The sequence below is a fragment of the Emys orbicularis genome, chromosome 7 (genome assembly GCF_028017835.1).
Source record: "Emys orbicularis isolate rEmyOrb1 chromosome 7, rEmyOrb1.hap1, whole genome shotgun sequence".
NCBI classification, from domain to species: Eukaryota; Metazoa; Chordata; order Testudines; family Emydidae; genus Emys; species Emys orbicularis.
Genome location: NC_088689.1, coordinates 109,158,240 through 109,172,690, shown reverse-complemented (window position 1 = coordinate 109,172,690; position 14,451 = coordinate 109,158,240). Strand labels below are relative to the sequence as shown.

The following is a 14,451-nucleotide window of genomic DNA, read 5'->3' as shown; positions in this document are numbered from 1 at the left end:
ATGCAGGGCACCTTCCCTGGGAGAGGGAGGAGAAGGCCTAAAAAGTCACTAGTATGGAGTCATGTAGGAAAACTACATCCAGGTGAGTCACAAACATCCTGAAATTTATGTTCTTGCTTCAGCCATGTTGCTTTTCCCACTGCACAATCCCCAAACCAACCATGTAAGTGCTCTGGTTCCATTTTCACTTTTATTCTTGATGAAGAAGTCTGTGTCTTGCCGTAAATTTGAGCTGCCAGCCAGCTTTGTTTAACATGTTTTAGACTATGTTAACCATGGTTTTGTTTTAAGGGTGGGGTATATATTATTGCTGCTGAAAGTAATCAGAATCAGCTCTGTCAATGCACTTTATACTATTCACCTATCTTAGGGTTTTATGCTGCCACTCATCACCATAGTACGAGTGCCTTCCATGTGAAATCAATAGCAACAAAAAAGTCCCTAGTGAATTCCACAGAGTCTGTCATTTCTTCCCCTGCTAGTCCAGTCCCAACCCCCCACCCCCACCCCACAGCTACACCATTGCACCTTGATTTTGACCTACAGCAACTGCTGCACTTGTGAGGAGAAACTGTCATTTTCACATTGGTTTTGCAATAGTGACAAACCTGTACAGTTTTTGTACACTCGTTTTCACTCATCATCCTAAATAACGCAAGAAAGTAAGAGGCAATATTGTAAATACAGAACTGGGATATCATTAAATGAACTGGGCCACGGGAGGGATATGCTTTTGTTTAGACACAAGCATCTTAGAATGCCAAGAATTGCAGAGAGCACACTTTATCCAAACTGTCATGTCTTCTATCTGGTAACATTTCACTGTGGCAGTAAGTATTTAAGGCTTTAAGAACCACTCTCAGGAAGAGTAAAGTGAGCCAACTAGAACATTTATGCAGTTCCATCACAGCTGGTGCAACCCTCATTATAATACCCCACCCTCCCAGGACAGAAGGGACCACGAGAACAGAAAACTTACAAATGGTCTGAGTACAAGACCCTGAAATCAATGTACAGCTAGAAACAGTTTAACAATGGTCCTCCTGAAACAGTATTGAAAATGGATAAGTGCTAGTGTAAATGGGGCAAACTACCTTCAACTCCATTTAAGAAAGGATTATTAACTCTTGTTTCTATAAAGACTCGCTCACACTTTCTGAAATGGCATTAAAGCCAGTACTGTCCCATCTACTCTAGCACTTGTACCATTTTACATATCACTTTGGGGGAACATATTCCTGAAGGCCAGTTTCAGCAATACGTCAATTTCCCAAATCAGACCAGGTTTGACGGCACAAGGGGTCAGTGCATTGCACGCCAGGCTGTGATGGAATCCCTTTATATGAAATGCATGTGGAACAGAATCACTGAAGGCAGGGCTGGGAGCAACCAGCATGAATAGCGTTAGGAGGGGGAAGAGCAGACCCTTTTTCTGTGGGGTAAGTCTTGCTCTTACCTCAACATGAAGTGAAGATGAGCTCCAAGGGGTAGCTGGTGTTGTAGCCCTGACAGTTACTATCTCCCTATTGTTTAGGCCCCTAATTCAACCATGCATGAATCTATTAATCTAATAATAGGAGAAATCCCACAGCCATTTTGCTTGAAGCCCGTAATGTCCCTGCCTCTTCCTCTTGTGCTTCAGTATTTTCCACTTTATGTCTGCTTCAGAATTCTACCCGTGTGCAGTCCCCTCAGAAAAGAAATATATGGGGCTAGTTAAAAATTGTCCCATATCAGACTAAGATTTCATGAGCCAACAAAGTAACACGAAGCATGATCTTTTGAACCTTCCCAAACGCTAAAGAAACCAGTCAAAAAAAGCTGGTAGTTCCTCGGGGATTTGCTCATGATTGCCACTTTCAGTGAAGGCCTATTGCTGCTATAAAGTCTGTTATGAAATTTAATAGGATCCTCATTTTCAGGGGATTGAACTCGGAATAATTTGCTGTTCCAAGCTCTCAGTCTGTCCAGAAGCTTTTTACCCCATGTCGGTGCCAAGTCTGTGCAGTTCTCCTTTCCATACAAAGCCCAGGAGGATACTTACCACTTGTCAGTTTCTCTAACATAATCACCTTAAATACTCATGTCCATTAAGTTTAAAGATCCTAGAATCATTAAATGAACTCTTAGATATGAGGTCCCATGTGGAGTAAATCTTGATGGCAGACTTTCCATTGGAAAGTTGCCTTGGTTTCAAAGCTGATCTCTATCAGGATGACAAGATAGGAGCATTCTTTAAATTCTCATTGATAACTGTGCATGGCATATTCAGTCCTCTCAGTGTAGCGAGCTAAGCAATAGGGCTCTTGGTAAGCAGCTTCAGAGAGAGTTCAACAGACCATAAGACGATCTCAGAGGGAAATTATTCAGCTCCAGAACAATTTTATCTCTTAACAACTTCCTAATCCCCCTACCCCACTCTGCAGCTTTACCTTTTAAAGAATGCCATATGCCCACACCCAACCATGCTGATATTTTTTTAAATTTGGAAGCAAAGAATAACAAAAATAAGATAAGGTCAAACTCAACAAAAGAAAATAAATGAAATTAAAAAAACAGCACTTTGAGGATAAATCTTGAGTGCCAGCACTAAGCCGTAACCTCTTCACTGATTTTTTCCCCCCCTTAACAGATTCAGGGGCTGTAATAACATTTAATCCTCAGAAGCTAATCTAAATGTAACACTCAAAAGAAGACAAAGACAACGCAAAAGAAAAAAAATTTGGCCACTGCCTTTTGGGATGCCTGCTTTATCCCAGGAGCAAGCGCATTAATACAGCTTGGAATGAAATGCCATTTTATTCTCTGTAGCAGGGAGGGGATTAACAAGTTGTCTTCTCTAAACCCAGTCTGAGTCATGGCTCTCTGAGCACTGAGAAAAGGATGTGAAGCAAAGTGAAGGGTGGGGAGCACTGGTCTTTTATGTACATGCTGCTTCTTTTGTGGGTGGTTACTGATGTGCAGAGTTTGCTAAACACAGAAGGAGGGAGGAAAAGTTCTGAGTCTCCAGACTTCAATTCCACTGGTTAACAAAGGGCAAAATAATAATGCAGCAATTATAATAAAATCAGACAGACAGTGCGTCCATGGCAGTGCTCCAAGTCGTCATAGCACGCAAACAACAAGGGCATGTTACTGAAGGTGCTGAAAGAACTGCCTATTTTCCAAGGTCTGTTCACTGGCTTCCTGTTGCTAGGAGGTTCTTTTTGGAAGAGAGATGCAAACTGGATAGAACCCAGGACAGGACAGTGAGCAGTATGCAGGGAGGATGGCTGTGCAATTTCTTGAGATACTTCACAGGAAGGTGGAGTCTAGGTTCAGGTAATGTGGTTAGGAACAAAGACTGTCACACAAGATCAGACCACTAGTCCATCACATACAGTAGCCTGCCTTCAGCAGTGGCCAATAGCTGGTGCTTCTCTTGCTGACTATGTGGCCTGGGGCAAAGCACTTCATTTCTTTATTTGCCCTCCTGCAAGATGGGGATAATAAGGCTTACCCACTTGCCTCACAGGCACGTTAGTTAAGATCTGTACAGCACTCTGAATACGTGAAGAGCCATATAAATACTAAGAGAAAAAAAACAGTAGTGCACTTGGACACTTGTGCAAAGCTGCAGCTGTTTAAAAGGGCTGGAGAATGAAAGAGAGGGATACTCAGATGCCTATAAATGCCACAGAAGCAGTCTCCCTGATTTGTGCTTCTTTGACCTTTGCTGCAGTATGGCCTCTGCAAAGTAGAATTTACTCACTGTAGGGGAAATCCCATTTTCATTCCCCACCCCTCAGTATACTAAAATACAAACTCAAATGTGGTACTTGATAAAAGGTGACAAAATGCAGGACAACGGAATCTGATTAGGTGTGTGCACACGCAAGGTAGAGAAGGTAAATCCAGTAATCCACCATGACTGATGGGATTGGTCTGTTATGGGCTGAGAGAGAGATTATGGAATGGAGACAGAGCATCCTGCAGAGGGAAGAACCACCCCACTTCCCATTTCTTCTTGTTATACAGGAGCAGTGGTGGTCAAGTGCACTGTGCATGGGGCTGGGAGTTGGCAGACCTGAGTTTCATCCCTAGCAGAATCTGTGTGACCTTGTTTGTGTCTGAGTTTCTCTATCTGTATAATGGGGATAATCAAATTTATTCACCTTGGTAAACTACTTTCAGAATTACAGATGGTCTAGTGCTTCAAGACTAAACAGCATGACTAGTCTTCTCCTTCAGTTGGTTTGTTGCTCAATGAGTTCGGATGGGGGTGGCATCCTGCATTCTTCAGTACTCAACAAACAATGCCTGATAAAGGAACCTTGTAGCATAAACAAATGTTTGGTCCTACCCAGTAAGTTCAGAATACTGATACATATACCCACAAAGGAACTTTCTCTCATTCCATCCAAGACAACTCTGTTCTAGTTTTAGGAATGTAAGCAAATTTGGGCAGGAATTGTGTGTTCATATATGTTTGTACAGCACTTAGTACAATGAGGCCCCAATCCTGAATGGGGCCTCTGAGCACTACTGCAACACACACACACACACACACACACACACACACACACACACACACACACACACACGCAAAGATGGTGAGCTGTCAGGGAGAAGCAAGGTGCTCAGTATGATTAACATGTGGCACCATCAATCCCTAGATGGTGTATTCCAACACAGAGCTTAGGGCAGGGGTGGGCAAACTACCCCATGGTGTCGCGGGCCCCGTGCTGCTCCCGGAAGCGGCCGGCACCATGTCCCTGTGGCCGCTGGGGAAGGGGGGAGCAGAGGGCTCCGCATGCTACCCTTGCCTGCAGGCACCACCGCCCGCAGCTCCCATTGGCTGGGAACAGGGAACCTCGGCCAATGGGAGCTTTGGGGAAGGTACCTGCAGGTGAGGGCAGCGCGCAGAGCCCTCTACCCCCACCACCCCAGGGGCCACAGGGACGTGGTGCCAGCCGCTTCCAGAAGCGGCGCGGCATGGCAAGGCAGAGCACAGGACGGGGCCAGGGCAGGCAGGGAGCCTGCCTTAGTCCCGCTGCGTGCCACTGCCACCCCGGAGCCGCTCCAGGTAAGCGGCACCGGGCCAGAGCCCACATCCTCTGCCCCAGCCCTACGTTCATGGCCCTGCATGCAATTTCCCCATCCAGATGTGGCCCTCGGGCCAAAAAGTTTGCCCACCCCGATGTAGGGCAAGATTGCTTGTGATTCTCTACAGAGTTTCTCAAATGCAGCCACATGCGGCCCCCAGGAGCTTTTCTTGCAGCCACAGCCTCCTGGGCAGTGGGGGTAGGGGGAGCGCAAAGCAGTGCCTCTCCCCCAGGGCCACCAGAAGGGGTTGGGCCCTCCCCCCCGGAGCCACGAACGCTGGAGGAGCAGACAGCCAGTGAGTCCCCCACCTTCCCAGGGGTGTGAGGCTCGGGCTTCGAGCATCAACCCTGGGGCGGCAGGTGGCAGGTTCCAGTCGTGGGACTTTGGGCTCCGACCCTGGACCCCAGCCAAGCAGCGGCGGGTGCCAGTTCTGGGCTCACCCCCCCCCCCTTTGTCCCTGGCCCCCGCAGCCTCCTCCGGCCCCGGACTCTGTGCGGTGGCGGGCTCTGACCCTGGGTTCACCTCACCCCCCATTGCCCCTGGCCCCCATTGTCTCCCTACCCACCTCCCCATCCAGAGCTTTACTAGCTAACAAGGCTTTTTTTAAAAAGGCAACCAAAACCAAAAACAACAACAAAAGACAAGAATGTGCAAAGCACCTTATTTGTGTTTCTATTCTGTTTAGATCCGGTAAAGAATAGAGAACTGAACATTATTTTTATTATTGAGTCTACCAAAAAAACCCTACATAAATAAATTATAATGATTTGGACATGTATATGTGCATATTTATTTGTGTTTCCTAAAGTCAAGTAAGTATTTTAAGAAAAATTGTCATAGTTGCCACCAGCAAGAATGGGGGCCACACTTAAAGGCCACCAAAAATTTATTGTGAGAACCCCTGCTCTAAGACTCTCCATTCAAAAGAGAGTCCTTGTGGCACCTTAGAGACTAACAAATTTATTTGGGCATAAGCTTTCGTGGGCTAGCTTATGCCCAAATAAATTTGTTAGTCTCTAAGGTGCCACAAGGACTCCTCATTGTTTTTGCTCATACAGACTAACATGGCTACCACTCTGAAACCATTCAAAAGAGGTAGATATGAGGAACTCTTTTCCCCACTCACATTTACCAGCCCTGCATAGCGATCCTTTCCCAATAATCAAGGCTTCCAGAGCATGGTTCCCAAGCTATTTTTTCAAGACAACAATGTGAACTTCAAAACAGATACCACGCTGGAACCAAAAGAGAGATCTGGTCGGGGGGGTGGGAGGTGGCAGTTGCTGCCATCTAAGTGAACCCAAAGAAAGTATCTCTATTTATAGTGGCCAAAGTCTGCTTACTCTTCCAACAGAAAATATTACAAGAAAGGGCAAGTAGGAAATCTCAGACTGGCTGCTCTTAGGGGCACAAAGAGAAGGGGAAGGGACCTCTAAGACCCTAGAACATTCTTGCTAAATCTCAGGAAATCATTAACTTTTGTACTGATCTCAACTGTTTACCATTTCGAGGAATGGCTGCATTACCAGATGGTAACATATGCTGCAGGTCTTCATCTTACAAGGAACAGGGGAGGTCAAATAAACCTCAAGGGAATCCAACCGAAGGCTGTCCTAAAAACAGGTTTGACACACAGCCTATAACAACGAATACAGGATATAACCTGGGGTCTTACTCTCCTCTAAGAATTCATTATTTATGTTATATATTATATCCTTGTTATATGTATTCTCACCAACTGGCTACACAATTCTGGAAGGACACTCAGATAAAATATCTTCTCTCTGCTCCAAGGGGGCTAAAGAAAAGACTGTCAGGTCTTGATTACCACATCTACAATTTCTTTTAATAACAATTTAAATTTTACTAAGGAGAGTTCTCTGAAAATGTCTGGGATGTATCAGCGCCTTGATTTTATAAGTACACTGCATGTGAGCTTTTGCAACAACCAAACTGTCCAAGCACCAGTGTGGAATTATAACAAGTTATGTGATGCTTTGGCAGCCAGTCATAATTAAAAAAAAAAAGAATACAATATAATATGCTGTGCACCCCATTTACATACACCTGTATAATCTATTTATGTAGTTAAATATCATGCAGTCTGGACCTGATCCAACTGGACTGCATACGTTGTTACTCCAGTTTATTGCATGTTGGCCAACTGTTTGTTGTACCAAACTGAGGTACAAATGCTGCTCTTAACAGTATAATTTCTCTGGACTCATGAATAGTAAAGAATTCTCATAAACTTATATTTTTTCCAGGGCCGCCCAGAGGATTCAGGGGGCCTGGGGCAAAGCAATTTTGGGGGCCCCTTCCATAAAAAAAAGTTGCAATACTATAGAATACTATATTCTCGTGGGGGCCCCTGTGGGGCCCGGGGCAAATTGCCCCACTTGCCCGCCCCTCTGAGTGGCCCTGATTTTTTCTAAGACAGCTGTTAGTACATGTGGAACAATGAGTTGGAAAATGCTACTGGCACACAAAAATGGAGGAATTTAGACATGAAATGCACTATAGTGGCAAAAAGAATAGACACAATATTAAAGGACTCCGAGCCAAGATAAAAACCATATTTCAGAAAATACATTTCATCTGTGTCACTATAAACACATATGATCATTAAAACAGATTTTAGTGTTATTTAGGTGTCACCATTTATGCTATTTACTTTTTACATTTCTCTTGCCTGGACAATGAAAAAAAGAGTTTCACTTTGCTGGGCTAGTGCATAAGAACAGGAATGTCTGGGTTGCAAACACTGTGGCAGACAGTTTAAATGTAAACCAAAAATACTTTTCATTGCTATTCTAAAAGCCTTGAAAACATTCTAATCCAATTTGTGTTTTCTAGACCCCATCCTCATCTCCTTCTATTTTTATTTTCAAAGAAATTCTACACTTTGACCCTAAACTTTCTCCCTTAAAGTTAGCACAAAGAGAGAGAGGGAGAGTTTACAACCGTTCAGGTCTCTAAATACTTAATCTGAGGTAACATCACACTTCATTTATGTAAATATCCAGGGGCTATGCACACAGAGTATTATAAATACAAACAAAACTGTTGAAAAGAACCAAAATGACTTCTTACTTTATGTGGTTCTCTGCACCAGTGGCTGCCTCATGGAATTGCTCTGATGTCAGCTTGTAGATTTCAGCATTCTGAAACAAAGCAAATATTGCTCATCACTCAAGATTGTGCTTTTTTGGACCCTACCCTGTGATGTAATTGTCTTCTATAATAAACAACATTCATTTCTCACCCAGCAGGCATCATATTCTGCTACAAAACAACTTAGGCTCCACCAATATAAAAAATGAATATGAAAGAACATATGCACTTCTCAACAGATCACATCAAGGCAACAATCTTGAGTCACACCGCTGAAGACACCTCATGTGGCGAGGGGTAGGCCTCTTGGCCAATGCTCAGCTTGTGTTATTTCATCCAAACTTCTTTTCCAACAGGAGTTTCCAATGCTGCTTGGGTTTTTTTTTTGTTTTTTTTTTTAAATTGCTGTGGGGAGCCTGTAGGTTACAGACTTGCAAGTGTCAAAGTTAGCTGCTAACACAGTTAGCCTAACGAGAGAATTATTTTTATATTTCAACCCCACTGTCCATGTAACTTGCTTTTTAAGGAAAATTCCTTGAGCCATTTGTAGACTAGCTACCATGTTTCCTCTTTAACAGTATAGTGAAGAGTATCAGACTTGAGTCAATCTGAAAGAGTAGATACAAACTTATACAAGAACCAACCACTTTTTAAAATAAATGAAGAGATGAGAGAAAAATAGTCTTGGGGGTAAAGACTGAAATTCGCCTTAGGGCCCATCCTTGCTGCTCTCCTACCTGTCTCCTGATTTTGTCATTTTATATTAAACACAATTCTCTTCCTCCCAACTTTTTCTCCTGTGATTGCAACTCTGGTCCTCCACATCAAGAGACTGCAAGTATTGTTCAGTGGTTAGAAACGGGAATAGGGCAAGTCACCATCTATGTGTCTCAGTTTCCCTGGGGATAACACCTGCCTATTCCACAGAAGTCTTGAGACTTTTAGCTAATGGAAAGGTTTATGAAGTGCTCAGTTGAAAGGTATTTATTTAAGTGTCATTTCTATACATATCTGCATTTATGTAACACACAAACCACAGGAAGGAATTTGTTTTCACAAATTCTGACCTCATAATTGCTCTTAGACCTGACAAATCATGGATCAGTAATCAATCCAAAATGAGTTTTGCCAGCGAGCAGTCATGAATGTCTTTGTTTGCTTATTTGTTACATAATAGTCAAACTTCTATGCTGCAAAATCCTTTTTACTTCTTTCAATAACAAAAGTTCAGATTTTAATGGAGCCTTTTTCTCTGCCCTGTAAACAGATCCGATGACTTCCAGCTCCCTGCTGTTGCTTATTCACATATGAGCCTACAAGACCTATGTGCCAATTAATTAAATTTGCCATTAAAAATGAAATAATGTGAAAACGTAGGATATGAGTGTTATTCTCCATGAGTTTCATAAATCTCACTGTTTCTCCAATTACTTCCCAAGCAATTTTCATATTTCATACCACCTGATTTCTCAAAGGGCCTGGATTTGTGAGATCAAAACGAGAGAAAGAGGGAAAACGAGAGAGAGAGAGAGAGAGAGAGAAAGGTAGGAAGATTAAGCATTTTTCCAGCGATAGGAAGTAATGCCATCAGACACCATTAGCCAGCAGCAATTTGCAGTGAAACAGCAGCAGGCGAGGAAAACAGGAACAAATATGTTGTATGTGCGGCCCAGCATGAAGTTGGCATTTAACCCACCTAAGGAAGGAAAAAGCAGCAAACAGAGTTGTTTGCTGGTAGGACTGTAGAATTAAAGCACTTGTGGAAGGGCCTTTGTGTGGTTTATGAGAGAGGGAGAGTTCAGGCCAATGATTTTATTGTGACAGAGGTAGTAGAAATACTGATGATGCCACTACTGCATCAAGTTCCTGCCTGAGCCCCTGGGCAACATCGGGTGGGATCCTCAAGCATGGACAGAAGTACTGAAGCATGGAACCGGTAAGACATCACTCCGGCTCTCAACTTGGCTGGGAGGCAGGCAAGTGAGAACTCAGATGGGATGGGGCACCTCAACCTCAGTGATCGGGGGGAGGGTAGAGTGACCAGACAGCAAGTGTGAAAAATCGGGACCTGGGTGGGGGATAATAGGATCCTATATAAGAAAAAGACCCAAAAATCGGGACTCTCCCTATAAAATCGGGACATCTGGTCACCCTAGGGGAGGGAAAGACGACAACCCTGCCAGACCACATGCCAGACAGCCTGGCAAGTCTGATGTGGGTGTCATGTGGGAGTATAATGGAAGGTGGAGGCGTAGGAGGCACAGAAAGGAATTTAAAATGCCAAATTTAAAAGGGGAGGCAGGAAATCTAAGCACAGATTCTATAAGCCCCCTTCCCACCAATCTAGATACCTCTTTGGTTGGCTTTTGGGTTACTCTTGTGTTTTTCATTTTGGGAAGACTTACTGCTTCTAGTGTTATGAATCAATATTGTTAAGTGCTTCCAAAAGAAGGAAAAGTTCCAGATTGGCCATTCAAACCTGGGCTTGCTCAGCAACTAGAAGTATTAAAAAGATTTCCCCATCCCTTTGGGCCTCTTCCTCTTTCGGGGTTGCTCATTCACTTCAGTACTACCCTGAGCCAGATAAGGGAGCAGAAAAAGGGGACTGCTCATTCACTTCTGTCCTTGCTTCAGATTTATTACATACATAGAACCATACAAATGTAGGGCTGGAAGGGATCTTGAGAGGTCATCTAGTTCAGCCCCCTGCACTGAAGTAGGACCAAGTAAACCTAGAGTGGACCATCCCTGGCACGTATTTTTTCAACCTATTAAAAATCTACAATGATGGGAATTCCACAACCTCTCTGGGAAGCCTATTCCAGAGCTTGACTATCCTTATAGTTGGAAAGTTTCCCCTAATATCTAACTTAAATCTCCCTTGCTGAAGATTAAATCCATTACTTCTTGTCCTACCTTCAGTGCACATGGAGAACAATTGGTCACCATCCTCTTTATAACAGTCCTTAACATATGTCAAAATTTATCAGGTCTCCCCCTCACGCTTCTTTTCTCAAGAGTGAATATGATCAGAGTTATAACCTTTCCACATAAGTCAGAAACAGACGCTCCCCGACTTACGCAAGCGTTCTTCTGGAACGCCTTGCGTAAGTCAAATTTTGGGTAAGTCAGGAACGTATCTCCGACAATTACACACACACACACACACACACACACACACACACACAAAAAAGGCTTATGGAACTTTTTCCATAAGTCGGGTGTGCGTAACCCAGGGAGCATCTGTATTCTAAACCTTTGACATTTTTGTTGTTCTCCCTCTGGACTCTCTCCAATTTGTCCACATTTTCTTAAAGTGTGGCATCCAAAACTGGACCCACTACTCCAGCTGAGGCCTCACCAGTGCGGAGTAGAACACGGCAACTAGTGTAGGAGTGTTGTATGTAATATATCCAGAATGTTATTAGCCATTTTTGCAATTGCATCACATTGTTGACTCATTCATTGATCCACTATTACCCCCAGAGCCTTTTCAGGAGTACTACTGCCTAGCCAGTTATTCCCCATTTTGTAGCCAATTCTTTTCTTCCTCAGAGTAGTACTTTGCACTTCTCTTTATTGAATTTCAGACCAGTTCTCCAAATCATTTAATAAGAACAAATTCCACCCAACTGCCTCTCAATCTGAGCACTGAGCAGAGGTGGTTCTACAGTTTTGGAGCTTTCCCCCCCCAGTGAGAGTAGTTTTGAGAGTTCCTCACATTCAATCTACATCTGCAAAATTTGCTGCCTCTTGTCATAGTTTGAATCCTCCCAGTGTGATTCTGTGCACCACCACACTGTGACAGAACATTCCAATGGCTAATATTAACCCAGGACTTTCTAACCAGCCTGAAAGCTCAGAACAGGCAGCCATGTGAAAATGCAGAACCACCTTACCCACATTACACTAGGTGACAACTTCGTCAGGTCACCCATAACCACAGGTACTGTTGGTGTCTGAAGCTGGGCCTGGCTGTGGCATCGCTCAGCCCCAACAGAGACACTATTGGCCATAATAAAGAACCCTAAATTAGGACAGGAGATTCAGCTGCAAGCCTGTATAAAAAATATGCTCAGAAAACGTCCCCCACTCACAGTGTTGCCAAATCTCATTATATTTAATCATGAGTCTCATGATATTTAATGTTTTTTTTAAAGCCCCAGCTCCTGGAGACAAGTGGCTACATGAGAATACGAGCTGCCATTAAAAAAAATATTCTAAATTTCCAGCCGTTATGGTGCAGAAAAAAAGTTTGATAATGTGCCCCACATGACCCCAAAAGGCTTAAAGGAAAAGAATCTGAAATGTATTATTTTTATCTAAATCAAATGAGTTTTGGGGGCCTGACTCATGATTTTTGATGTTTGGGGTTGGTAATTTTGGGATTCTGTCTTTAGAGTGTGAACAAGCTGCACCGATGCAGTGCAAATTCAAAGGGTTTACCTCTTCTGGTAAGTAATGGGTTGATGGCGAGAATATGAAAATACAGTCTCAGATCCCTCTTTCAGACACACACAAGCATGCGCACACATGCGCCTTGAAATAAAAACTTCCCTTCCCCACTAAAACTGAGGTTCAAAATACATTTTGGTTAATTCCCCACATATACACAGGCTCCAGTATGTTTTCATACTCTTCTGTACTGTCTGGTTTCTTCCAAGAGAGAAAGCAGAAAATTCAAAATATAGCAAGGAAAGCACTTCTTGGTTTATTTCAGAAATAGAAATAGCTGAAGTGTCATGAGAAAAACCCTGCCAGCTAAGTTTTGCCCTTACATTGAAGTCCATTACATACCACCTCAGTAGAATGTGCATTGTTCACTATGATATATGAAACACTTGACACAAGAACATGAGTGAAGTGAGAAAAAACCTGAAACTAATCAGATTTTAGGTGAAATGCTGTGCTAACCTTAAGCAGCAGCAGCAGCAAAAAGCTCTAACACCAGAACACAGATTTATCCATCAGGTTAAGAACTGGGTCAGTGGATCAGAGGCTCTTTGGATATAAAAAGACAACAGATACCAAAGCTATCTTGAGGTATTTTGACACCTTGGTGTATAGAATCTTGTCAGTGGTCATAGTGCTTAAAGATACAAAGAGGATTAATGTCTGTTGAAATGTTGCCAGCCTAGATGAATGCTAGCGATACTTCTGATGAAACAGAGCAGGCCATTGGAGGCCTTGACAAATGCTGCAGACGACAGCTGCAGGATTAGATGGTGAAATCTGCCTAACACCTGACAGATGCATCACTTATCTCGCACCCTCCCCCTCCCCCTCCCCCCTCTGTATGCACTCTGCAGCATTCAACAAACTTTCTAATATATGGCCCTAAAGAAGCTGACAGGAACGGGTGTCTCCCATGTCCGCTAAAAGGGAGGAATATGCTCTAGTCAGGGCTGGCTCCAGGCACCAGCTTGGCAAGCAGGTGCTTGGGGCGGCCAGTCCGGAGAGGGGCGGCACGTCCAGCTATTCGGCGGCAATTTGGCGGAGGGTCCCTCACTCCCGCTCGGAGCGAAGGACCTCCCGCCGAATTGCCGCCGCAGATCACGATCGCGGCTTCTTTTGGGGGGGGGGGGGGGGAAGCGGCTGTTTGGGGCAGCAAAAACCCTGGAGCCGGCCCTGGCTCTAGTCCACAGGAGGATAAATACAAAATGAAAGGCGAGGAGAAGGGGCAAGACAAGGGAGACTTTACCACCTCTGTCACAAGTGTCTACAACAGATTTTAAACCCCTGCTTCCCAATGCCACTAAAGTCAGAGATTAAGACTCACATAACACTCATGAGAACGTGCATGTCTGCTGTCATTTGTGCACAGAGCTCATGAAGCAGCTGCTACAGATGTTTAGAGGAGCGGTTCTCAAACTGGGGTCCTTAGAGGGGGTTCGCACATCTGCTGGGTGGCCCGCTGAGGTGAGTCAGGGGGTGCTTCCTCCCTGAGCTCCACTGTATGGAGGCAGCCTGAGCTGCCTAGCATCACCACTCTCCCCCTGTATGTTCCTTTGCACCCCCTGGTGATGCAGAGAAATGTTCGACGGGGACAGCAACACGTAGCAGAGCTCGGGGAGGGAGCACCAGAGGTTTTCAAACTAGGGGTGTGGAGGAATGTTTGGGGGAGGGGAAGACAATGCCACGGGGCTCGGGGAGGGAGTTCCAGAGGTTTTCAAACGAGGGGGGCACAGAGGAAGATTCGGGTGGGCGAGTGGTGACACCAGGCTGCTCGGGCCGGCCTTGCATGGCAGGGCT

General features: G+C 44.3%; 1 protein-coding gene across 4 annotated transcripts in view; it reads right to left on the bottom strand.

Annotated features, from left to right (window-relative positions):
- CHCHD6 (coiled-coil-helix-coiled-coil-helix domain containing 6) overlaps nucleotides 1-14,451 on the bottom strand; it is a 182,550-nt gene that overhangs the window by 65,301 nt on the left and 102,798 nt on the right. For all 4 annotated transcript variants that reach the window (XM_065407771.1, XM_065407773.1, XM_065407772.1 and 1 more), the window contains one exon: nucleotides 8,179-8,249. In XM_065407771.1, coding sequence (XP_065263843.1) covers nucleotides 8,179-8,249 — 71 coding nt within the window. The remainder of the gene's footprint in view (nucleotides 1-8,178; nucleotides 8,250-14,451) is intronic.